Here is a 27,791-nt window from a genome sequence, read left to right as displayed (position 1 = left end):
TTAAAAACGCAGTTGATATCCGTTTGACATATGGCAGCGCCATCTAACGGGCCAACCGTAGCGCCATCTGATTTCCCCCTTCAAGCTAGATGAGTTTCGTTCTTCGTACTTTTTTTGTTTGATGCTTATTTCGTGAGAAATTTTTCCCCGATCACTATCAATGGACCACCCTGTATATATAAATTAGTGAAAGTTTGTTAGCGAACAGGAAAGTTGTATTTATGCTTATTGGTTTATCATTGGAATACTAGTAAAGAATCTGAATTTGAAATAACAATAAAAAGTTTAGAGAGAGGTGGGGGGAGGGAGAGGTGGTGGACAGACTTTCAGGAGTACATGGACACAGAAAACTTAAAGGAGGAGATGGGCAGAGAGAGGAAGCACGAGGAGACGGAGAGAGTGAGGGGCAGGGGAAGATGAATAGGGAAAGAGAAGAGGGGGGGGGGGGGATGGACAGAGACAGGGCAGATAAGGCGATTAGGACGAATTTCCAATTCCAAAGTTTATCTATTCTTTCTTTTCCACTGAAACGGACTGAGCCACAGCAAAGCGTGGCTGGGCACAACTGGTGCATTATCAATTGCAAACTAGGAATATGAGTAGACATTTTTACTATCAAAGATTACAGGTAATTCGACAGCAAGAAATTCCCATATAAATTTCGGCCTCAGTGATTACTCCATACGCAAATTCATTAGACAGAAATTCCTAAACACCGTAAACGCAAAAAATAATCTACATCGGCAGTAAATAGTCTCTGCTAATCCAGCGATGCATCTTGTGTCCATACTATACATCTTTTGTCCATACTATTCGCACAGTAATTGATGTCGCCACAACAGCCGCCATCCCACTCTTTTTTAAAACCGGGCACTCCAAGTATATTGGGGTAGTGATGCGTAACCTGTCGGCCAGCTCTCATGACGATCGGCTGTGGAGTGAGTGTTGTGGCAGCAGCTGGCGGAAAAGTGTGGGTGTCTGGAGTCTCCTGGGGGCCTGCAGTGTCACTCGGTGTTGTTGGCTTGGCGCAGATCAATGGAAAACTGACACGACAGTGCAGTGGAGGTTCCTTCTTGTACAGGTAGGAAGCCTTCAGTGTCTCTATGGAGACTGTTTCGTGTATACCATTCTGGTCAATCTTGAATATGTTCTCCTCCATCAACAGCATCCTGAAATAACCAGCATATGGTGGGCGTAATGATGAGCACACTGTGTCATCTGTTGGTTGGGTGGTTAAGGGGACAAAACTACCAGGTCATCAGTCCATTCGTCCTTATGCATACGTGTCTAAATGCCGGTAGATTAGAGATAGCCTGCCGCACAAAACCTGAAGGAAGAAAACCCCAAGGTATATCGATGTCAGTGAAGCTGAGGTAAGAGACAAAAAGAAATAAGGGAGTTAGAGGAAGGTGCCCCATGTAGGGAGCAGCTGGAAATACCTGAAAGTAGAGTTTAATGAGGGGCCATACATCCCCCAGCCTCTCCACTTACTAGAGGTACTGCCTTGGAAAGACTAGCAACACAGACAGGGCAAGAGCGGCACAGAGAGAAAAAAGATGAACAAGGTTAACAGACTGCATAAGATGAGGGAAAAGAAGAGTAAAAGTGCAGGTAGAGTGAGGATCTGGCTGGACCGCTGAGCTCAGACAGCTGCAGCCCAGCCTGGTCAGAGGAGGCAACATAGTGTACTGCTAACCTCTCAATGGGCTGGGAATATTAAGCGGTCTTCCCTTAAAGAAAGTCGTAAAATTCCACTTCATGAATAAAACGTAAAAGTCGGCCAGCCACTGGGGTATCGTCTCTAAAAACAGGGGTCGCGAGTCAAGGAGATTAAGAGTCCGATACAGGGCAGCTAGGTTGGGATAGTCCAACAAAATGTGGACCACTGTCCAACAGGAGCCACAACGACAGTGGGCTGGGTCCTTTCTGCAGAGGAGATGGCCATGAGTCAGCCAAGTATGGCTGATGCAAAGTTGGCAAAGGCCAGCAGAGTCCCTGTGACAGACCTGCATGGAGGATCTCCACAGATTCTTAGTCTCCTTTATCACCTGCAGTTTGTTTGGTAAAGTAAGTGTGAGCTATATAATGTACCAGGCACCTACAACTTAGGCTATCAGCAAGTTCCTTCCCTGGGATTCCGGCGTGGCCCAGGGTTGTGACGAAGGTCAATACGCGTCCACACTGTTCAAGGGCATACAGGGATTCCTGAATAGCAATGATAAGGGATGGCGAGGGTAGCACTGGTCGAGAGCTTGCAAACAGCTCAAGGAGTCGCTGCAGATGAGAAAGGACCCCCCCCCCATCCCCACCCTCCCACCAGTGCAGGAACAGCAATACTCAAAAGCACAAGAGATGGCTAGCAACTCTGCAATGAAAAACACTACAGCCATCCGGCAAGAAGAGCAGTTCAGTATGTCCCACGTGAGTATGAGCAAAGCCTACATGATCAGCATCCTTCGATCCATCAGTAGACTACTTCTGAATTCTGTGATGCGGCAAAGATGGAGAAAAATTGGCCGTGAAAGGCCTTGGGATGAACTGAGTCTTTCGGATCTTGTGATAGGTCAAGATAAAGCTGTGGCTGAGGAATGCACCGTGGTGGTATGCGGGAGTGGGTTCAGAGGAGAGGTGGAAGAGGAAACAACTCAAGTTCAGAGAGGATATACCGGATGTGGTTTGGGATCGTAGTCCCTGCCTGGGGCCACTGTTGCTGGAGATGGATTACCGTGTTTAGATACAGGAGACAGTAGTTTGGATGCTTAGAGGAGATATGAAAGTGGGTAGCATAGCCGACAAGTTGTTGTTGGCGCTTGATCTGCTATGGAGGGTCTCATATCTGAGACATGTCATGGTGTTAGCAGATCTTTGTGGGTGCAAACATTTCTCTCCCCATGCCTGGCTGGTGGACCTGCAAGGAAACGTCTTATCTGGGAGCTGAACTGTCGTGCAAACTCTGTCACTGTTTCTGGAGCGTTTGTCTGAAGTGGTGCTGGTACAATGAGTTCACGTTGGTCATGAAACTGCTCGCCATAGACCATTAGGATCGGGGAATGGTGCTGATGCTCCTCTACTGGTGTGTGCACGCCTGACAACACCAGCGGCACGGCGTCCGTCCTCGTGATAAATGAGCGCCGTCTGTAGTATGCGATGCAGTCTCTCCATCACTCCATTACTGAGATGGTAGCTAGTGGTGTGAAGACAGTTGCAGCCGCATTGTTCAAGGAGCTCGCTATACATCCATGACTCGAAATGGCGTAAGCGGATATGCGTAATGGATTGAGGAACGACGTATGCAACAATGCGTTTGCAGCAGCCTCCGCAGATATGTCTGGTACAGCAGTGGCTTCCGGTCACCTCGTAAAACGATCCACTAAAATAACTAGGTAGCGGTTACCATCAGAAAATGGCAACGATCCTGCTACGTCCATACATATATATGTGAAAATCTTGCTTCCTACGCTAGAAAGTGAGCAACCGGAGCGAAGGCATGTCGGTCGACTTAGCTGTGCTGGCAATTGAGGCAGGAGCGCACACATGCTCGGCAGTCCATCTGGATTCGTGGCCACACCACCTTGCTCGCCAATAACCTTGCTGTTGCCCGAATGCCCGCATGAGCCAGTTTACAGAGTGTTTGGAAAACTGTGCAGAAATTATGCGGGGAATGTACGGGCATTATTTGTCCTGGGATGTGTTACACCAGACACGTTTGGCACAATATGGAACAAAAATATGTCGCAGCTGCGTGGCTGGGTGTTCGCTTTGGACCAAGTCACGAAGCACTATGTCCTCTCGTTGCCTGGGCGCCATATTATCGCACGACACCGCCTGTTGGTTGGTGACAGGCATTCTGCCTCAGTGTTGTTTCTACATGAAATGTCAGGCACATCGATTGTAAATCTGGCCTCACATTCCTCTTGTCTACTCTGCTGCAGTGAACCAGGGATCATAGCGTGTTGGGAGATAGACATTAGTGGTTTCTGGTAAGTAAAAACTGTAAAATGTCTTCCTTTCAAAGGCGGTCAAAAATGTTTAATGGCCATCAACTCACGATCGATAGCACTCCGTTTCTTTTGCTGTGGTGTAAGGTTCTGTGACGAAAAGGCGAGCAGCAATCATCGAGCATCATCTTCCTGCGCCGATTGCATTTTGTCACGCGTTCATCTTTAGAACCATTTGGGAACTAATGGTTGTATGAGGCAACAGGGCCGCTTGTGCCAAACGTTGCTTGACTTAATGAAGTGCACTTCACATGCCGAAGTCCAAGATACCTTCCGATTATTAGCTGTATGCTTGCCTGAGAGCAGTGCATCAAGTGAGTCCTGCTGACTTGCCAGCCTCGGAAAGTGTCGCTGGTACTAATTTAACATTCCCAATCCCCTGTAGGTTGTCGGCAAAGGCGTACCGCGCACATCTAGCTCGTGTCCAGGCAGTGGTGGCAGATCTGCTGATGAGACCACGTATCCCAAAAATCTCACCTCTCGTTTGCCTGAAACGTTCTTTGCGGTATTAATGACTAGCCAGACTCCCTGCAGGCGCTGAAAAAACTGCCACAAGTGAGTCGCATGCTCCTCAACTGCAGACGAAAATATGAGGATACCATAAGTAACAGAAAAGGAATGGCAATCGCGCATCACCTCTTACATAAAATACTCCCATGTCCGTCTGCGCTTTCTCAATCGAGAAGGTATAAATTTATACTGGCAGAGTCCAAAAGGCGTTATTAAAGCGGCTTCTGAACATTTGAAAAAATTCCTTTGTACAATGGACCATACTAAACATCTGAGCGTGAGCAATGGCGTCGTTAAAGTGAGTCAGATGAGGCACAGACTAACGATTGGGAATTGTGTGGGCATCGAGTGCCCTGTAATCCCTCATAGCCGCCAGTACCCGTCTTTTTTGCGCACCATGTATAGTGGAAGTGCCCAAGGATTATCTGATATAGTGACAATGTCTGCTCTCAACTGCCATTTAATTGTGTATTACGGGTAGATTTATCTTCTGTACTAAAATATTTCGCCTTTTGTACTATTATCGAGTACAGTGCCAGAAGCTGTTAGACCATTACTATGTCATATCTGCTAAGGCCTTCCAAAGCATTCCCGGGTTCGATTCCCGGCGGGGTCAGGAATTTTCTCTGCCTCGTGATGACTGGGTGCTTGCCTGCCATTAGCCTGTGAGGTGCAAGCCTCCTGAGACGAGCTGCAACGGGTTGGCCATATGATGAGCAAATATGGTGCACCGTCTGGTGGCGACACTTTGCATCAGTGAAGGATGAGTGCTGGAAATATTTGAAGTATGCGGCCGAAAATATTACCGTCATTTACCATAGTAACGGTTTCTATCGGCCAAGAAATTTTCCAATCTGTGGTCAGCATAGCAGGTTTTCATATTTCCGTATAGGCACAATCGAGTCCTCAGCACAGATGACACGATTGACTGATTGGCACTGTGGCTCACTGCAATTAAACGACGGTTGACTGAATCCGACGACTGATGAAAATGAGAGAAAAAAATGCGCGCCGAGTATAGGGTCGTTCCGTGACCGTTGTCAGTCAGTCGTACTACAGCGTCAGCCTTTCTTGGCAAAAACTGCAACGAGAAATCTTTGTGTTTTTTTAAAAGAGTAAACCGCCATTTGACTGTGTATTCTTATATTTATTTCCTGTACTATGTAGGTTTACTATGTCTTCTAGAGTCTACATTCTCTGACAGTTACATCTTAAAAGCATGAGTTAGTCTTGTTTACCTGCTTTGGAAGGTTCAAATGGCTCTGAGCACTATGGGACTTAACATCTATGGGCATCAGTCCCCTATAACTTAGAACTACTTAAACCTAACTAACCTAAGGACATCACACAACACCCAGTCATCACGAGGCAGAGAAAATTCCTGACCCCGCCGGGAATCGAACCCGGAAATGCTTTGGAAGGCCTTAGCAGATATGACATAGTAATGGTCTAACAGCTTCTGGCACTGTACTTGATAATAGTATAAAAGGCGAAATATTTTAGTACAGAAGATAAATCTACCCGTAATACACAATTAAATGGCAGTTAACTCGTTTAAGTAGTACTGCATGACTGTCACTGAACACCATCGGTACTCTTGATGTGTCGCCACGACTGCATGAATACCAACAGGTAACTTACAAAGTCACAGAACGCCTAACGATTGTTCAGGCAGCAGATCAAGGCCAACTGAAGCATGTGCAACGCTCAGAACATACAAGACGGCGATCTGTTGCCTAACTGCTCGTCGTTAACATCTTGCAGCAGCCGAAGCTTCGGCGACAGTGCATAGCGCGCACAAGGTCCTCCGTTAGGGATGACTAGCAACGTTGCGGTAGATACGTCTTCTATTTATTACTTCTATTACTGTGCGCAACTGCAGTTACGTATTTGTTCGGGGGAGGTGGGGCCTTTTTTTAAATATTTTTTTTTATTTGTGTACTCAATTTAGTCATCGGCAACACACAGTGACAATGTACACATAATTGAATAATCAAATATAGAAATGCATATTTACAAGAATAAAAAGCTTAACTGTTACGGTTTTGTACATAATGTTTTAAAAATTGAATTGAATTGAATTGGGGAATAACTAAAAGTGTCTTGGCTTACAGTTCCCACAAATTCTGAAATACCGTCATCAGCAAGACATATTTATAATTTATGTACACCATTAAAACCTAAAGATTGATGAAGTTAACTATCGCTTTATATAGACGAACGTCTTTAGTACACAAAAGAGAAGAAGCTGATTGAGGAAGATGGTAGCCCATACTCAGCAATGTCTTCAGAAAGACCAACCGTTCACGGTCAAATTTGGGGCACATAAATAAGATGTGGTTGACATCAGCTTCCGACTCAGGATCACATTCATATGCTGGCGAACTGTAAACGTTGATCCGATGTAGACATTGTGGGAAAGAGGCATGATTGAAGCGGAGTCTTATGATGGTAGAAATCGTGGATCGGTCCAGATGTGTCCTCATGAACCACGGCTGTGAAGGAATCCGAGGTTGTAGCACTGCGAAATAACCGCCTTTTGTCTGTTGAGAAACGTTCCACATTTCCTGCCATTGTTGTCTTGCGTGATCCTTGACTTCACGTAAGTAGTCTGTATAAGGAAGGTGCAGATCCAGGACGGTGCCTAAGGTTGCCGCTTGTTTGGCTAATGCATCAACTTCATCATTATAGAGGATACCAGAGTGGGAAGGTACCCACAACAAATGGATCGTCCGGCCCGTGCGTGTGCTGCGAATATATTCAGATATCACATCCAAGATGTAACTGTTGGTTGTTTTGTTCCATCGACTGTACCGAATATTTTTAAGAACGCTTTGCGCGTCAGATACTATCAATATCTTGGGGAAGGAAGTGCTAGAGACAAACTTAAGTGCTTCCAAAACTGCCACTGTCTCCGCCGTAAAAATAGAAGTGCTCGTAGGCAGTGTGAAGGTTTTGCGGATCTGGATATGAGGGCAGAAAAAAGCACATCCTGTACACTCTTCTTGCGGAATTTTGGAGCCATCGGTATATACACAGAGAAAACCCGGCCATTGTGCTTGAACGAGACGATTGAAGCCAACGTTGACATTAGTAGTATCCAGCCAGGTCGTACTTAAATAATGGACTGGGATCTGGGAGCAGAGCGTTTGAAGATCATATTCAAGAACAGGTAGATGCGCTGAACGCCGTGTAGAATGTATGACGGGTGACCAAGTGTCAAAGCTGGCACAAACGTCTGGCACTTTATTCCTTCTGTGGGATGCAATCCACAGTCGATAAATGCAGTCTCTACTTTGATGGACGGAACTGTCCATAATGGCCATGCCTTGAATGTAGAATTTGTCCGATAACTTTTGGCGCCTAATGCTCAAGGGCGTCTCCCCTGCTTCTATTAAAAGGGCGTTGGTGGGCATCGATCGCATGGCTCCAAGACAGGTACGAATGGCTCTATATTGAAGAGTATCTAATTTGGAGAGATGAATCTTTGACGCAGTGTGGTAGAATTGACAGCCATAGTCTAATAGAGATCGAATTATCCCTCGGTACATGGTGAGTAAAATACTCTGGTGCGCTCCCCACCAGACACGAGTGAGTGATCTGATTACATTTAAACCTTTTTCACATTTGGTAACGGTGGATCGAATGTGGGGCACCCAGCTTAACCGAAAGTCAAAAATCATCCCCAGAAATCGAACGTGAGATTTTATTTGGAAGGTGTACTTGCCACAGGTAATGTGATCTTCAGTGCGAGCTGTCGTCGACTTGGAGAAGGGAACGACTGCTGATTTCGCAGCCGAGATCTCCAGCCCATTGATAGAGCGCCACTCATCGATGTGTGCGATGGTTGTGGTTAATGCCGTTTTGGCCTGAGGATATGAAGCAGCAGTAGAATAAACACATATACCATCAGCATACTGTAGGATTTGTGTGTGTGTGGGGGGGGGGGGGGGGGGGGAGTATGCGTTCTAGGTCGAACGTGTATAGAGTATACAGGAGAAGACTTAAAATTGCACCTTGCGGCAAGCCCTGGGAGACATAAAAAGGTCCGATCATGGTGCCTTTGAGACGGACGTAGATCGTTCTGTGAGTAATCAGGATACTGATACCGTAGATCATCCGTGAAGGAATTCCGAATCCTGCCAGCTTGTCTAAGAATATCGGTATTTGTACGTCATCATATGCACCCTTAACGTCAAGAAAAGCTGCCACTACTGTCTCTTTCGTTTGAAAGGCTGACGCGATATCCATATTAAGCAAAAACAGGTTGTCATCCATGGTCCCTTTGCCTTTTCTGAAGCCGTATTGACTCCGAGGCAACAAATTATTGTTTTCAAGCCACCATTCTAGTCTCCTTTTTACCATTCATTCCAGTGTTTTTGCAACACACGACGACAAGGCAATAGGTCTATAATTAGTACCGACATTTGGATCTTTACCACTTTTAAGAATTGGAATTATTACTTGCGTCTTCCATGTTGATATGAGGTCTTTCTTCATCCAGTACTGATTAAAAATAGAGTAGTGTATATGATCAATGCCAGGGCAACTGTCGCTCGATACTTTAATAGCTTCATTGAGTTCTTCTTTAGAGAAAGGGCGAAGGAGAACATGATAGCGGTCTTCTTCAGCAGGGAACCGATGGTTTAAAAATGGCACCGTGGGAGGAGCGATTGTATCTATGAATTCCTCTAACCAGGCCGTGGTAGCAGTAGGGGAGGAAGACAGTCTTCTTGTTCTAAAAGCTTTTATTTTGTGCCAGATGCTTGCCATACTGGTTTCATTATTTAGGGACAGGGAAAATTGTTTCCAACTGTCCTTCTTGGTTTTCTTCAGGAATTTGTTAACTCGCGCATTCACTTTTTGCACAGACAAGAAGTCGTCGAATGAAGGATTCTGACGATAAGTTTTCAAGGCGAGTCGTCGCTTCGCAACTTCCCGAGAGCATTCAGAATTCCACCAAGGAGGAGAACGGTGCTTCATTACTGTAAACTCTTTTTTTCTTAGGGATGCTGATGCCAGCTGCGACGTTCATAGCATTGAGTAAAACTGGGTGTGCATCTTCGTCCCGTAAGTCACGTCTCATATTTGCGAGTGCCCACCGAACCGTTTTCTTATAAGAGGCTCAATTGGCTTCCTTGATTTTCCACGTACTTTTAGAGTAACAGATGTGCGTCGTATCGACGTTGATGTTAATGTGAAACTCTATTGGGAAATTATCGGATCCCATCGAATCCTTTTTAACGCACCAATTAGAGATTTCAGTAAAGCGGGGGGTGCAAAGAGTTACATCAACTGCGGAGGGTCTACGGAGAGGTGAAATTATCATAGTAGGAGAGCCATCGTTGAGTATCACTAGGTTATTATCTTCGATAACGCTTATCAAGGTCCTGCCGTTCCTGTCTGTCACGTCTCCTCCCCACGCTACATGGTGGGCATTCACGTCTCCAGCTACGATAAAGGGAGGACGAAGCTGTCTTATTAATTGTCTTCAGTCATCTTTCACGATACTGTGGTGGGGAGCGTTATACAACGAGACAACTGTAAAGGTTTTGTGGGCAGTTCGTATCTCCACAGCAACTAATTCAAGGTTGGTGACAGGTACGCGTAATGGGTGTTGTCGATGCGGCAGCGAAGTTTTTACCAGTATAGCTACGCCGCCCCACCCATCGAGACGGTCTTCCCTGACTATAGAATAATTTTGAAAGCGAACAGTTCGTTCTAATTTGAACCAAGTTTCACATAACAGAACGGTATCAGGCTGACTTACGAACAGTTCTCGTTGCAAGCTTTCTCTATTAGAATTAGGCGATCTCGCATTCTACTGCAATACTTTTAAAGCCGCCATAATTTAATTGAAATATGCCAGTAACGAGGTGCCGGATATCGGAATTGTTCATAGCACTATTTTGTCTCATGTTTTGCATGACAATATCAATCACATTTATTATCTTATCTATAAGTTCAGCATGACCTTGAGGCTGTCGTTGATTCGGCGCTTGTGGGGTTGCTAATCTGTGAGCAGCAGGCTGGTATGGATTTTGGCTGATAGGAGTGAATGAATGTTGCGTGGGATATAACAGGCTGCGGTACTGAGACCACTCACGAACGTTACTTTGGTTGTTTACTTGCGCCTGCCGCCGGGGAGGCCGGTAAGCGACGTGTGTCTGCTGGGGCACAGTTGGACACTGAGTTGCGTCCCCACTTCCGCGTTGTTGACTCTGCATGCTTGCGGCGGGCAGCGGCGGGAAGAGTTGTGGGTTTTGAAAGTCCGGAGACCTCAAATTTGTTGGTGCAGGAATGATCGGAGCCGGCAAGTGATGTTGTTGAACCCCCATGACGGATGCATGGGTTGGCATACGAGCAATAGACAGCGCATCCCTGAAGTCAATGTTGTTGAACGTAGCTAATTCTTGAGCTCGTCGCCGTATATGGTATTCCGGGCAGGAACGGTCCGTGGATACGTGTTGTCCCCCGCAATGAGCGCAAATAGTGATAGGTGAGACACAGGATTCAACATTATGTGGACCACTGCATTTAATGCATCTCATCTGAGATCGACATTGTTTGCTGATGTGCCCGTAACGAAGACAATTAAAGCACTGCCTGACAGTTGGTACATAAAGGTCTACGGGACATCTTGTTCCGTGAATAGACACGGCTTCCGGTAAGGTTTGAGAGTCGAAGGTTAACAAACAGGTCTGCAATTTAACGATTTGGTCTTTACCATATCTCTTCGTAAACCTCCGAACGCCTACAACAGGGAAGAGAGATTGTACGACTTCCAAAATCTCCGCTTCTTCAAGGTTGGTGTCTACTTTCCTGATTACTCCCAGCTTGTGGACAACAAAGGAAGGAATGTAAGCTTCTATATTTTTTGACTTTAATACTGGTAACTAGGAAATTAGCCTTGTCTGGGGTTTTCAGTTCCACCTTAACTATTGTTTTTCCTGCTGAAGAGATGTTAAGTATAGAATTCTTCACTTCTGGCAAGGGAATATGCAATAATTTCCCTAGTGCCATAGGGTTCAAGCGGCCTAAGTTTTTGTCCAAACATTCCATGTAAAGTACGAATGGTCCCCTATCTGTACGTTTGTAAAAGTTGAGAGACCACGGAGTAGGTGCAGGTCCCACAGGAGGGGCGTTCGTTGCAGCAGGTTGGGTAGGAGTGAGCCCAGAAGCAGGTGCTACAGGGGGGTCAGCTACATTTGAAACATCAGATAGCGTCTGCTATGAAGGTTTTGGAATTTCTTAAATCCAGACTGACCTCACTTTGTCGCTTGTTTCTAATAGCGGAGAAGCTGGAGGAATCCTGTTCCGATAAATCCATATGCTCTTCTGCCGGCTGTATTCCAGATTCTCCCCGAACAACTACTAACGAGTGACTGATCACAGCCGTCGTGTTGTCTAATGTAGTTCCTGGAGGAGCTGGTAAGGGTGCTGCATCTGGATGTAGCCGCTGGGCAGGTGGTTGTTGTTGATGTTGTCCCATAGGGGCGTCGAAGTCACCACCCCCTTCTCCATACACCCCACCATACATGGCGGGGCTTGCCGTCACCGATAGTAATGTCAGGTGTTAATGTGCCTAACAGAAAACCGTACTAAACGAAAGCTGTTACGCGCGTGCACTAGTAGGTAAACACAAGCGTCACACGGAAGAGCGACCGCGTAGCACGTCTTAACACTTTGGCGTCTGCAAGCGAACTGGGGAGGGGAGGGGGGGCTATTTGCATTGCTGAAAGATGCGCTCTCTGTGCGTGAATCACGTCAGTGGCCGATTAGACCAGAGCGTCGGAACTCTAACACGACCAAAACGGGTCGCGCAATACAAGTCTTGCCTATTCAAGTAGCCGGTTGCAAGTCGCGGATTAGCTGGAGATGTGGTTTGCTCCACTTTAGCTCCAGTCCTTGGCGATTGCAATGTCACGTCCCTCATCATTGCAAAACGAAAAATAAGCTCAGTTCCAAATCTCCTCTTCGTCGGGGTCACGACTATGGGTAATTCGACGACCGGGAATAATCCCTTTATAAATTTCGGATTTGATGATTGCTCAGCGCGCAACTTTATCATACACAAATCGTAACCAATGTAAATACAAAAAAAAAAAAAAATAGATAAAGCTCTACATTGGTACTCTGCCAAACCAGCGATTCATCTTTTTTCTCTTGCGCCAGCTACTTCCACACTAACTGATGTCACCATAAGCACTTATGTCTATTCGTTTAACACAATGAATTGTTTTTCTCTCAGGGCACAAATTATCTCTATTTTCTTCAAATTCTTCTCGGTACTACGTATTCGAGCTGCCTGTGGTGCTTCCTAACGAGTGCTGCTCTTTGGTAAGGCGCTTCTCAACTTCCGAACTACTTCGTTTATAATTATGTTCAGTGGACCTTATTAGCAGCGATAAACTACTTATTTACAGAAGATATGTTGACGACATACGTGAAGTGTTTCAACGATCCTAGAATGACTTAATGAAACTGCAGGTGACCTTAACAAGATGCATAAGAATACCGTATTCACAGTAGAGAACGAGTGAACAAGAAAATTTAAATTATCTTGATTTGTTGGTCGAGAACGCAAATAACGAGCTAGAGATACGGATATATAAGAAAACTAGGTTAACAGGTAACAGGTGTAGTAACTAATAAAATTCGCCGTACGGAGTGGCCGCGCGTTTACAGGCGCCATGTCACAGGTTTTGGGCCCGACGCCCCCCCCCCCCCCCGTTTCCCCCCCCCCCACCACCTTAGGTTCGAGTCCTCCCTCGGGCAAGGGTGAGGGTATTGTCTACGTCTAGGAACCGATGACCTCGGCTGTTTGGTCCCTTAGGAATTCACACGCAGTTGAACAGTTAATAAAATTCATGCGTCATCATCTCCATATTGATAACGCAAAACAAATGAAGTCTGAATATAATGGAGGAAGAGTTTGTGAGTATACATTTCTCACGATAGCATTTCTTTACTGATCTATTAATCTCTTTTATTTAGTTATCGCTGTAACTCTGTAATGTTGTGCATGGAGACTATTGCACAACTGTAACACGCCAGTGAAATTATTTACCATTACTAAACCATAAGTGCCACTTTTTACTAATTACTACACAGTTTGAACGCTAGCGTAGTCGTCTTCAAGAAGAAACTTTATTATAATAAAGATCCTCAACTTTCAGTTCGTGTGGGTCAGCACGGTCACAGCATTTTTGGAACGACAGTACCCAACTTATTATGATGTCACAAGATAGACAAGCGGGAGAGATATGAGTTTTACTTCAGAAAATTTTCGCCGTGCGGCACAAAATGCATTTACTCGGGGCATGACTTTCTGGAAAAATGTAGAGGTACAAGCCTTACAACGTTACCTGTAATTTATTTCCTTGTCTTGTCAATTACGAATCACATTTAGCAAATATATTAGATTAAGTCGTAGTAACGATAAAGCTCTTCTGCCTTTCACGGAGAAAGGGATCAAAGCCTGTGACGTAATTTAAGTTCTATAAACGCTTCTAAAAAGAGAGGTTCCACAATTCTCTCAAGTATGACGTACAGCCTCAACGTGACCTTTGAGCTCTGCTGGAATGTACGCGGTGAATGCAAGCGCATAGTAAACGTGGATGCCGTCAGATGAATATTTCACTGTTGAAAGAGACGAACTTCCCTGCATTTTCAAAATCAACGTTATAGTGCTACTTTAATCTAAGAGAGAAAACGCACTACGTAAGAAATAGAAAGAAATAAAGATAAAAAATATTCCCTTTTACAGGTCACTAGCTACAAACGTCTTTTCTATATGTACTTTGATATGTAAACGAGTAAGTCAGATTCTGCATAAGTTGTGTGTGGTTATTAACTAACTCTCTTCCGCCCCTTTGTTCCACATGTAATACAACTAACTTAATTTTCTGTCGTGACCATTATGCATTCTGAGTTCAGCAGTGTGAAGATTGCTGCAACCTATTTTTGAAATTTTCACTAGTCTCAGCACCTATATGGGGATTATGAGTAATGCATGCAATACATCGTTTTATGAGGGTAGTTGCTGTTATTCTCACTACGTCGAACGGTTTCGATCGGTCCCTAGTGTTTCCAACATGTACAACAGGGAAAAACTTCAGTCGCACTGCTCTCCGAAGGAGTGTGATCATATTTAACGTCGTTGCTGTCCTTAGATAAAGGTTGAGTTGTCTGCACGGTGTCGGCAGTGACAACTATTGTCAAGAAAATTGTCCTGTTGGAATCAACGCCCCAATGGATGGGGTGGTTTCACTGACGACCATTACGCCACTTTCTGACGCCTTTCCGTGTCGCTTCTGAGCGGAGGTACGTCTGAAATGTTTTACTCGGCAACCAATAACAAACCTCGAGATTTCAACGGTGGGGGTCGTGGTTCTGACTTCCATCGCAGAGAGAGCGAAATGTGGGTAAGAGGAAGTGTGACGATCTTCCCTTCGCATGACACGACCAAGGTTAAATTTGATGCCAATGTGACATAATTAACCTATCTTACATATGACACGAATTTCTGAGCTGTGGCCTTTCTTCAGCATGTAAGGACTCCTTTCTGCTTGAAACGTCGCCTAGCCCGAGGGAGAAGTGGGAGGGTGCCGTGCTATTGCACCATTGCAGTGAAAGGATGTATGCGCCTTTCAGATAAATTTCAAATTCCTACGCCGAAATGGGAGACAATTACGGTGTTTCAAAAAAGTAATCCTTTCATTGTGTTGTGTAGTGTAGCTTGTAGGACGGCAGGTAGCATGATCCCGGTTAAAACACTTTTAATCATCATAAAAAATCTCTAACATAACAGTGGTACATCAGTTATGAAATTGTAGGTACCATGAACGCAAGCAACGGCAACGATCAACTGTTTCGTATATTTTTAATTTAGTCTCCAAAATAGATGCATATTCGTAGTTGTTCACTTTCAAGGAAATTTTCTGTGCTTTCCGTTGTGAATAAAAAGAGTTTGAAAACTTCCGCTCATTCACTTCGTTCCCACCTGATGCAAGCATGTCATAATTTATCGTCTTTCTCACGTCCCCAACACGACCTTTTAGTGCTCTAGAAATTTTGTACCAATCATATGTCTTCCTATGGCATTTGTGCTGTGGACGTCTTGGGTCCGAGAAGCACGTATGATATCTATACTCTTCTGGCAGCAACACTGCATTCTCTCTCTAGACCATTGTATCGCTCACACAAGTCACGTCAACACTAACAGAAAGTGGCCTAGGTAGCAGACGAAAGCTTTCTGTAGTAATACAGCTGGAGTGGGGGGCCGCGGACTTCCTTTATGTTTCCAAAGACAGAGAGAATAGCTCTGAGAAGCGACACCATGCCTGGAATGTAGCAAACTGAACATCCTTCCGTCACGTTCTGTGGAAAGAAAAGAAAGGGCTGTAGTGCATGGTAGTAGGTAAGGGAATTACGAAATAGCTTTCAGCTGTTAACTTTTAACAATAATTACAGTCGGAAACAATAATACCTCTGAGTATAGCGGAGTAAACTTTGTAAAAATCATCTCTCGACAGTGTCAGTAGCTTTTGTAGTAAATAGTGTAAACACAGACCATCAGTAGCGGAGCATTTACAAAAGGAAAACTACGGAAAGTGTACGTTAATTTCAATTATTATCTAATTCAAAACAAAAGCTGTGTTCCACGCAGCAAGGAAACACTGAGCCGCATAGCGGGTGTAATTCTATCTAAGCTTCAGAATTAGTCGAATATGCAGGGGAGCTTTTGGTTGATAGTGAGTTTATTACTAATAACAAATATACTACTTTGTCCTTCTCATTAATCAGATTACTCTGCTTATATACAGAGCCAGATTTTGCAAAATGACTGATAGAAGATACGTAGTGGACCCCTTTGCACTTTCTGTAGTTTATTTACGATGTATGTACATACAGTAATATCCGTCAAAATACTAAGGGACTTGCCCATTATCTAATATACATTTTCTTAATATACCTTAAACTTTTCGTTCTTATGACGAAAACTGAAGGTAAAATGGCAAACTGCCGCTAAATAGGGCGCGAACATGAACATTAGGATACGATATAGGTCAAGTATTGGCATAATCACTAACAGGTAATATTTGTAAACATTATTCACTTAAAATAAAAAATTTTCGTAGTTACTTCGGTGAGTGTAGTTACACACTGTGCAAACGGTGGGCGTGATTTCGCAAAGGAATTAAGTAATCGGATATCTTACGAGCTGGGGAACGCACTCTACCGCTTTCAAGTCAACCTCAGAATGCCTTATCAAAACATGGCGGCCGACAGTACAGCTAGGCACCGCAGGGAGCGTTAAATGACGGGCCACAACCTTTCTCTGTATGTTATTCTCTTTATTTGGATGGTTCGCTAAGAGACAGGCAGCCAGCGGAATACGAACGAACGCAAGCGAATGCCCGCCTTGCGTTTACACCAGAGAGCATTCTCGTCCGCTGTTGCACGTTTGATTTGATGTAAAGGGGTCGTTTCCGAACGTCTTTCATCCCTACGCGCGAAGACCCAAGTTGCATGTTGCGTGTGGAGTGGTGGTCGCTGGAATGAATGGAATCCCTATCAGATTCTATAGTGAATTTGCGGCTGAGTTAGCCCCTCTTTTAAATATAATCTCCCGTAGATCACACGAACAAAAATCTGTGACCATTAGTTGGAAGAGGGTTCAGAGCACACCCGTCTGCAAGAAGGATAGCAGAAGTAATCCACAAAACTACCGTCCAACATCCTTGACATCTATTTGTCGTAGAATCTTGTAATATATTCTGAGCTCAAACGTAATGATGCATTTCAAACAGTACGAGCCTCTACAAGCGAATCAACACGGTTTCCGAGAACATCGTGATGTGAAACGCAAGTCGCACTGAAAGCTGTGGATCAAGGAGGTCAGGTAGATGCAGTTTTTCTCTGCTTTTAAAAAAGCGTTTGACTCAGAACCGTATCCACGCTTACTCTCAACAGTACGATCGTACGGGGTATCAAGCGGTGTTTGTGCCTGGATTGAGAATTTTTTGGTAGCGAGAACGCAGCAGATTACAGTATCTGGGATGGAGAGTCATCGTCAGATGTAGAAGTAATTTCATGTCGTATATTATTTGCAGATGAAGCAGTTATCTATGATGAAGTGCTGTCTGAAATACCCTGATAACATTACAAAGTGGTGCAAAGATTGGGCACTTGCTTTAAATTTTCAGAAATGCAAAACTGTGTACTTCACAAAACGAATAAATGTACGCACCTATGAAAATAGCCTCAGTGATCCACCTTTGGAATCTGTCAACTCATAAAAATACCTAGGTGTGGCAGTTACTGCGGATATGAAATGGAATAATCACATAGGTTCAGTCGTGGGTAAAGCAGGTGGTAGTCCTTGTGTTACCGGTACGCATGGAACAGCAAAAGTTCCTAGTATGTTCCAAACCGCAGCGCGTAAAACGTGACTTTCCGTGCTAATAACTTGGTTCCTATTGGTGATAAAAAGAGAGGGTCAAATTTTTTCGATAGCCCTTGGGCTAGGGACCATTTGTAGACTCAACAGAAGGATCGTCTTAGTGTCACTGTCTTACAGTACAGTGTCAAAGTATGAGTACTCCACACTTCTTGCTGCGTGGGCAAATGGAGAAAATCGGTTAGTTCTTTTTGTACTTGATGTGGTCTGCTGTGGGCTTGATGAGACTTATGGAGTTACCATTTGTTCATGGCCGATTCTGTAGAAAATCTCAGAAAACGGTTTTTTACTACCTTTTCGCCATCATCAGCCGACCAAAACTCAACCGAGAATTTCAAGACGGCTATAAACAGCAAATGGCTGCAATTTTTATGATATCTTCCTAAGATCCTGATTTCGATTAGCCTTGAAAATTTCGTTCGTATCTTTATCTGTTTACGATGTACAGACGTTAATAGTCACCCAACTCGTAGACATAAAATGCGCATTTAAAATTTGGCGTGAGGAGGAAACGTTGTTTATAAAGAGACGTAGAACGGGGAAATAAGCTATAAAGCGTTCCCGTTTTCATATGGGAACCCCGTGTTGTAGTACTGACGCACATTTAAAAATTCTTGCACGTGAAATGCGGTCTGTTGTGTGAAATTAGTTTCGTGTTATTTCAGTTTTACATAAGTAAACTATCTAAATTTTACTGACCAATACACTTCTTTTCATACGAGTTCCATGTCCTGCTGCAGCAGGAGAAAAGGGAACCAGCGAAATAATTCTGCTATCGGAGCAGAAAAAATACGAATATGTTCCTGTCTATTTAAAAAAAAACTGACGGAAAAGTGGCGTTCCAACTGACACTCTCTGTCTTCCTCAGCGCTTTGAAAATTTTTCCCACAAATTTGTTCGCCCTTTTTTGTGCTGAGAAAGAAGGAGACAGTGGCAGTAGGAAAGAGACGGATAATCAGTAAATACTAGAAGATAGTTGACACTGGTTGTGTTATAGAAAGAGCGAAAGAGAGAATGGAAGTGTGAAAGAAAGAGAGGCGCACAGTGGCAATGTAACACAGTTGACAGTGACAGAACAGTGCTAGGAAAAGAGTGAAGAAGATGGCGGAAGTCGGAGAGGAATAAAGAAAATGAGAAAGTGAAAGTGGTTGATAGCCAGTGATAATGAGAGACAGACTGTAATAGAATGACAACGTGGAAGAGAGACATAGTGACAATGAGAAGATACAGCGGCAGTGGGAAGGAACAAATGAGATGGCAGCAGAGAGCGAAAGGGAGACAGCCACAGTGGGAGGAGACTGACTATAGTTGTAGGACAGAACGAAGCAGACTATGGCTGTGACATGGGAGGCAATGACCGAGAGACAAAAAGAGATATTAACAGTGAGTTGGGCTAACTGTGTGAGTAGGTGAGGGCAACTGGGGGTGGGTGGGTATGGACAACGTACAGCGATGGAGTAGTGTGTGTGAGCGAGTTGCAGTTAAGGGTGCTTGTGGGAGTTTGAAGTTAGAATTGTTCTTATGCCAAAATTTTTGTGAAAATTTTTAAAGGGGCTGAGGAAGGCAGAATGAGGCATTTACAGCCCCAGTTTTCAGTTAGTCTTTTAAATAAACTGAAACATATTCGCATTTTTTGTGCTTTTATGGGACCATTTTTCCCATGGTTGGATGAATACTGGGGGAAAACAATCAGTCCTGTGCGGTATCGGCAGCGCTTTAAAATAAGCTCTCCTCTGGCCTCACCGCCGCGTTTGCTACAGCCGCGACCGCAACGCGAGGACGCTGCCGTGGACGCACACGCCGCTGCCAGTGGCATGCATGGAGCTCCAGCTGCGGGTCTACTTAGTTTCAAACATCGGTGCACAGATCCACTTCGTGAGTTTGCTATTTCGTAACATTTACAGACTGATTGAATTGTAAACCTTTGTACCTTTTTCAACGTTCAAACCTGCTGTTAGAAACTAACGCTGCAACTACAGCAAACAAAGTTATGTATTACTTTTAGTATTTGGTATTAGATGTAGGATAAATTAATATCTGAATTCTCCGTACACGTATCACATCTGTTCCTCGCTCCTGTATCCACTAAAGAACCACAAAGCGTGTACAGAAAGCTACAACGTCTACAAAGAGAGTGCTTACAAATGGCTCGTGCAGCGCGTCCTAGAATATTGCTGAAGTGTGCGGGATCCGTACTAAACAGAACTAGCAGCGGATATTGAACGTTTAGACAGAAGGGCAGCACGAATGGTCACAGGCTTGTTTCACCAGTGGGAGATCATCACACAGAGAATCCGCTTTAAATGATGATTAGGAATATAGTAACTATACAGAAGCCGGACCTTGTGGACAACGTCAGTATAGGAACGAGGATTACCGATCATGATGCCGGCCGGAGTGGCCGAGCGGTTCTAGGCGCCAAAGTCAACAACAGCGCGACCGCTACGGTCGCAGGTTTGAATCCTGCCTCGGGCATGGATGTGTGTGATGTCCTTAGGTTAGTTAGGTTTAAGTAGTTCTAAGTTCTAGGTGACTGATGACCTCAGAAGTTAAGTTCCATAGTGCTCAGAACCATTTGAAACCATTTGATCATGATGTCACTGTAGCAACTACGATTACAAAAGTTAATAAATCAGTCAAGAACGGTACGAGAGTTTTTCTGTTAGATTGAGCAGATAAGCAGCTATTAGCAACGCTCTTAGACCGTGAATTGGCATCACTTAGTTCCAGTAAGACGGATGTAAGAGGAATTATGGGCAAACTTTAAGCCGATTGTAAATCGGGGTCTGGAGAGTTTTGTGCCTAATAAGTGGCTAAAGGATGGAAAAGACCCACCACGGTTTAACAATGAAATTGGGAAGATACTGAGGAAGCACAGGCTGTTGCACTCTCGGTTCAAAAGGTAACGCATAAATGACGACTCTAAAAGGATTCATGTGCGAAGCATACCACGGTGATACTTAGGAAAAGGTCAGGCAGAGAACCCGTGGAATTTCTGCTCGTATGTACAATCTCTAAGCGGGTCTAAGGCTTCTATTCGGGCCCTTGTTGACCATTATGGTGCGGCAGTTGAAGGTAGCAAAACGAAAGCTGAAGTTTTAAATTTCACGTTCAAGAAATCGTTGTCACAGAAGATTCCAACAAACATACCGTCATTTGACCATCGGGCAGACCCCCGTATGGATGACATAGTAATAAGCAGTCCTGGCGTACAGAAATAACTGAAAGATTTGACAGGAAATAAATCGCCAGGTCCGGATGGAATCCCAATTCCATTTTGCAAAGAGTACTCTACGGCATTCGCCCCTTACGTTAGCTTGCATTTATTATGAACTTCTCACCCAGCACAAAGTCCCAAGTGACTGGAAAGAAAGCGCAGGTGACTCCTGCGTATATAAGAAGGGCAAATAACGGACCCGCAAAATTATGGACCAATATCCTTAACTTCTGTTTGCTACAATCCTTTAACATATTTTCAGTTTGAATATAATAATCTTTTTTGAGACTGAGAAGCTTATGTCCACTATTCAGCATGGTTTTAGAAGGCATCACTCGTGCGAACCTCAGCTTGGCCTTTTGTGACATGATATACTGAAAACTATGGATGAAGGGCAGCAGGCAGTTTCCATATTTCTAGATTTCCAGAAAGCATTTGACACGGTGCCCTATTGCAGGCTATTAGCGAATGTACGAGCATATGGAATAAGTTCACAGATATGTGAGTGCCTCGAACCCTTGTTAGATAAAACACCCCAGTATGTTGTCCTCGACGGCGAGTGTTCATCAGAGACAGGGGTATCGTCTGGAGTGCACAGGGAAGTGTGATAGGACCGCTGTTGTTCTGTCTATATATAAATGAACTGGCAGACAGGGTGGACAGCTATCTGCGGTTGTTTGCTGATGACGCTGTGGAGTACGGTATGGTGTCGAAGTTGAATGACTGTAGGAAGATACAAGACGACTTAGACAAAATTCCTAGTTGGTGTGATGAGTGGCAGCTGGCTCTAAATGTGGAAAAAAATGTAAGTCGACGCGGATGAGTAGGAAGAAAAAATCTATAATGTTCGGCTACAGCATTATTGGTGTCCTGATTGGCACATTCAAGTCGTTTACGTATCTGGGCATAACGTTGCAAAGCGAATTGAGGTGGAACCAGCATGTGAGAACTGTAGTAGAAAAGGCGAATGGTCGACTTCGGTTTATTGGGAGAAATTTAGGAAAGAGTGGTTTCATATGTGAAGGAGACCGCATAAAGGACGCCGGTGCGACCTACTCTTGAGTACTTGGGATCCATAGCGGGTTGGAATGAAGGAAGACATCCAAGCAACAGAGGCTGGTTGCTAGATTTGTTCCCGGTGGGTTCGAACAAGAGGTAAGTGTCACAGAGATGCTTCGGAAACTCAAATGGGAATCCCTGGAGGGAAGGCGACGTTCTTTTCGAGAGACACTGTCGAGAAAATTTAGAGAGCCGGCATTTGAAGCCGACTACCGAACGATTCTACTGCCACGGCACGTAAGGACCACGAAGATAAGATACGGGAAATTAGGACTCGTACGGAGGCATACAGGTAGTCGTTTTTCCCTCACTCTATTTGCGAGTGGAATAGGGAATTTTTTGTGGTAAGTTCCAATGGGACCAAACTGCTGAGGTCATCGGTCCGTAGTCATACGCCCTACTTATCTAACTGAAACTAACTTACGCTAAGGACAACACACGTACCAGTGCCCGAGGGAGGACTCGAACCTCCGACGGGGAGAGCTGCAAGAACCGTGGTAAGGCACCCTAGACCACGCGGCTACCCCGCGCGGCCATGGCATATGAAAGGAAAAGATTAATAGTGGTACAGGGTACTAACCTACTGGCGTGGAATACTGCTTTGTCGGTATGCCTGTCGGTTATTATCAATGCCCCACCACCCGTCTTATCGTTCCCTTTTTGTCGACTGTCTCGACCGTCAATACGGGTTGTGTGTATCTGCCCTGCTACCCTCTGGAGTTCGCTTTCGTCGCCTCCTTCAGCAACTTGATTTTCCACACCCTGCAACCTTTAGAGTGGACGAGAGCCAAACGCCACCTTGTTTCCAGGCTCAGGTTCGCGTTCACCTTGACCTCAGCTCACTCCCAAAGAAGGTTACCCCAGCTTCGGTATACTGCTCGCGGTTTGTCGAACTTTATTCGAAGTTCATTAATACGATCTTCATTTACACAGATAGCTCTAAGACCAATGACGGTGTCGGGTGTTCTTTTATTGTCGGGGCACACAGTTTCAAATATCGGCTCCATGGCCATTGTTTGGTCTTCACAGCTGAGCTATTTCCCCTCTATCAGGCTGTTCTTTACATCCGCCGCCACCGACATTCTGCTTATGCCATATGCTCTCATCGCCTGAGCGCCATCGCCATCCAGAGCCGCAGTGATCCGTATCTGGTTCACCCTTTCGTGCACCGGATCCAACGCTCTCTTCAGCAGCTGGCTGACGACGGTTCTCCGCTTACCTTTATGTGGGTCCCTGGCCATGTTTGTATCCCTGGGAATGAAGCTGCAGATGCCGCGGCCAAGGCTGCGGTCCTCCAGCCTCGGACAGCTTCTTGTTGTGAGCCTTCATCTGATTTCAGCAGGGTCATTTGTCAGCGCATTTTATCGCTGTGGCATGCCGATTGGTCTACACTAGCTGAATACAAGCTTCGGGCTCCGAAATCTCTCCCCACGGATCGGACGACCTCTTCACGCCCTTCTCGGCGGGAGGAGGTCGTTTTGGCCCGGTTACGGATTGGACACTTCCGGTTCAGCCACCGCCATCTGCTGACGGCTGCTCCTGCGCCGTTCTGCACATGTGGGCAATTGCTGACGGTGTGCCACATTTTAACGTCCTGTCCGAATTTTAATACACTGCGCATTGATCTTGGCCTGCCATATACTATGGATGAAATTTTAGCGGATGACCCAGGAGCAGCTGCTCGCGTTGTTCGTTTTATCCACTTGACAAACCTGTCTAAGGACATTTGATTATGCTGTTTTCTTTTAATCCCTTGCCTGTTAATGTGCCTTTTATAGTGTTGTCCTTTTTAGTTGCTGTTTTAACACTGTGCCTCGCAGTGCATTCACAATTTAGTCTGGGCGCTAATGACCATTGTAGTTGTGCGCCCTAAAACCACAAAAAAAGAAAAAAAAAGAAAAGAAATCCGCCAAGCACAGTACTGCGGCTTGCAGAGTATCCGTGTAGATGTAGGTAGCACAACCCCTATGATAGCTCCCGTAGAGATCGTGAGGACAAGGTTAGAGCAATTACAGCACGTACGGAGGCACGTTTCCGCGCTCCATATGTAAATGGAGGGGGAAAGAACGCAAACAGCTGTTAGAATGTGATGTGCCGTGTGTCGTGCACAGACGCGGACGCTTGCTACTGACCTGCCTGCCGACGGCGGTGGCGGCCGAGTGCACGGCGATGCCGTCGGCCATGTTGACGCCGGTCTGCGCGAGCAGCGCCGCCACCGGCAGCAGCGGCAGCAGCAGCATCTGGACGCGGTAGAGCAGGCGGCCGCGCGCGCTGCCCGGCGACACCCGCAGCCAGCCGCCGGCCGAAGGCGCCACCGGGCCGGCGGACTCGCTGGCGCGCGACGACACCGGCGACTCGAAGCCGCCCGAGGGGGACCCCGGCGACGCGCAGCCCGCCGTCGGCAGCCCTGCACAGCACGGCGGCGGCTGTTGCAGCGAGGCAGGCGAGACGTGCCGAGGCACAGCGAGGGGGTCGGGAGCACCGACCACTGACGTAAACAAAGCTCTTACGTAGTTCGTGCAGGGTACGGTGGCCGACGCGCCAGTTTGCGTCCAACGCGCTGGGCGAGTTCATTCATTTGTTCGAAAGGTGAGGCCGACTGTTTTCCACCTCTCGGTCGCTCACCGATGACAGAATCGACGTGCGCACTCTGCAATCTTTCTCAAACGATTGAACAGAAACTCTTCAGAAAAGAAATTCATTTTTGCTTTACTGACATCTTTTTATCTTAGGTTTGTTATCACCTGTCCATTTGTTTTTTAACTGTCATAGTTATTGTGATATACCAGGTGATCAAAAAGTCAGTATAAATTTAAAAACTGAATAAATCACGGAATAATGTAGATAGAGAGGTAAAAATTGACACACATGCTTCTAGATGACATGGGGTTTTCTTAGAACCAAAAAAAGAAAAAAAAGAAAAGTAAAGTTCACAAAATGTCCGACAGATCTCTTGCGCGCGTCGTTTGGTGATGATCGTGTGCTCAGCCGCCACTTTCGTCATGCTTGGCCTCCCAGGTCCCCAGAGCTCAGTCGGTGCGATTATTGGCTTTGGGGTTACATGACGTCGCAAGTGAATCGTGATCAAACCGACATCTCTAGGGATGCTGAAAGACAACATCAGACACCAATGCCTCACCATAACTCAGGACATTATTCCTCGACTACAGCTATTGTTGAGGAATGATGGTGGACGTATTGAGCATTTCCTGTAAAGATGATCTTTGCTTTGTCTTACTTTGTTATGCTAATTATTGCTATTCTGATCAGATGAAGCGCCATCTGCCGGACATTTTTTTAACGTTTGTATTTTTTTGGTTCTAATAAAACCCCACGTCATTCCAAGCATGTGTGTCAATTTGTACCTCTCTATATAAATTATTCCGTGATTTATTCAGGTTTCAAATTTATATTGACTTTTTGATCACCCGGTATATGTGATAGTAAGACACTGCGCAATATTAGGAAAAATGTGCGATAAAAAATACAGGTCGCTATGATTTTGCGTTTGGTCCATATTACATAACACGCTGTAGCGTATGAAATTTAGCTAACATATTGAATTTTTCCTTAGAGTTGGGTAGAGGTATCTGTCTGTCACCAATTTCAAGAAAATTGATCTCATGTAACACGCTCATTTGCGATCGGGCTGCGCCAGCGATAAAGCCAGCGTGAAAATCCCTAAAATTCCTCATATTTCATAAACGGTTACAGATATCGAAATGATACCCACCCCAGAGAAGATCAATTCCTTAAAATGTGACAACTACAAGATTCTCAGTTTAGTTGTTCATGCATCGCCAATAATAACAGAAACTGTCCTAACCCACATAAAAATAAAATTGAAGCCACACTTTTAGAACACCTGTTTGGGGAACTTCTTAGTTTGCAGCCCAGTCAGTTCACTTTACTTTGAACACACCTCGAAATAATTTAATTTCTTTTCTTCTTCAGTCTCCAGAGTCCACGTTTCACAAAACCATACTCTAAACATAGGCTTTTTCTGATTTCAATGCTGGTTCTTTTTGAGTCGAGATTTTATTTCTCTTGGAAGCACCTTTCTGCTTGACGAACTCTACTTGTGACTTCTACTTTTGCCTGTCTATTGTTACTCAACTTGATCAAATATCTCATTACCGATGTAAATTTGGACTTTTTTCTTTCTCTTCTTTTTCACATTTTACCTCTTTAGCATTGAAGATATTTACCTTCATATTATCCTGTTCCCTCATAACATTATCCATTTTAAATAACATTGCCTGAAGATGTTATGCACTTTTAAGTGCGACAGCTGCATCATTAACATATCTTAACATATCTGTCATTCGGCCGTGTATTAGTATACTTGTCTGCGAGTGTTCTCTTACTTCTCTCCCACACAGGCCGACAGGTTAAAGATAACGACTGATAATACGCAACTATGTCGGATACCTTTTCGTATCAGCACTACTTCTCGCTTTGTCCTTCCTTCAGTAATGTAGGTCCCATTTTTGTAAAGCTTATATATGATTCTTCATCTTTATAGTCTACGCATACTCTTTTCGACATCTCAGTCATCTTGTCCCCGAGCTGCGCTCTAGAAGTCCAACGTAAACGCAAAAATGCTAACAATTCAGCTAAGTGTCAATAACAGCAGCATGTCTGTAATGTAAGGTGGTGATTGTAGTAACTCGCTCGCCTTTGAAACTACTGACCGCTAGCGCCAGAAAAGCGTCACGATAACAAACCAGATTCATTTTTTGGAAAAATTTACAAAAATATTTCTTGCTTAACAGCTGATGGTGAGTATCTGCAGAATCGTTACTGCTCACTCGCTGTTGTTTCGGTTGCTAAGGCAGAACCGGGGATGGAGATTCCTCTGGACCGTTGATTAGCTGCGGAGACCTGGCCGGCTACCATCAAAGCGGGCGCTACCTTCACGTGGCACAAGTTGGACATCTTATCGCCTCGTACCTCTGACGTCTCGAGTTGCTCAGAACGTCTAACTTCGGCTTCTATTCTCGGCATAAGCGGCGAAACCGTATTCTGCCTCTCCCGCTCTGCGGGTGATTCAGCAGTGTCCTGCTTCAATCGCACTGGGAGGGCGTTTGCTGAGTGTAACTTGTAACCACATGGTGTTGACGCTATCCCTAATAGTGTGTGTGTGTGTGTGTGTGTGTGTGTGTGTGTGTGTGTGTGTGTGTGCGTGTGTGTGTGTGGGGGGGCGGGGGGGGGGGGCTTAGGGCACTCGATACGTGCAGGCGTATCCAGCCTTCACAAGCCCCGCAAACTACGCGCTGCTTTCACAAATTGCCTCCATTACGTAATTAGCGGCCTTGCTAAAATATTTGAAGATCAATGCAGGTGAAACGCTTTGTGTAAAAAGGCATAAAATTTCTACTCATTCAGCGATCATCAGACTAGTTAACCACGGGCTTTTCAAGAGTCTTAGGTTGTTTTAGAGGAACCTTTCCGAGTACCTGACTAGTTTGGCCCCTAGTTTCCCAGAAAATCGATGTTGAATGTTTATTATGCGTCCATCCTATACCTGTAACGTTCATTC

At 45.0% G+C, this 27,791-nt stretch overlaps 1 protein-coding gene across 1 annotated transcript in view; it reads right to left on the bottom strand.

The window, feature by feature from the left end:
- The window catches only part of LOC124788380, a 381,270-nt gene extending 354,083 nt beyond the window's left edge, over positions 1–27,187 (bottom strand). Inside the window, exons 1-2 of the mRNA XM_047255646.1 lie at positions 27,061–27,187; positions 24,382–24,737 (exon numbers count right to left, since the gene is read on the bottom strand). Of these exons, the coding sequence (XP_047111602.1) occupies positions 24,382–24,737; positions 27,061–27,187 (483 nt within the window). The remainder of the gene's footprint in view (positions 1–24,381; positions 24,738–27,060) is intronic.
- Positions 27,188–27,791: the final 604 nt, after the last annotated feature.

Source organism: Schistocerca piceifrons, chromosome 3, assembly GCF_021461385.2.
Source record: "Schistocerca piceifrons isolate TAMUIC-IGC-003096 chromosome 3, iqSchPice1.1, whole genome shotgun sequence".
Taxonomy (NCBI): Eukaryota; Metazoa; Arthropoda; class Insecta; order Orthoptera; family Acrididae; genus Schistocerca; species Schistocerca piceifrons.
Note: the sequence above shows the minus strand (reverse complement) of the source record. Positions and strands in the feature narration are given on the sequence as shown.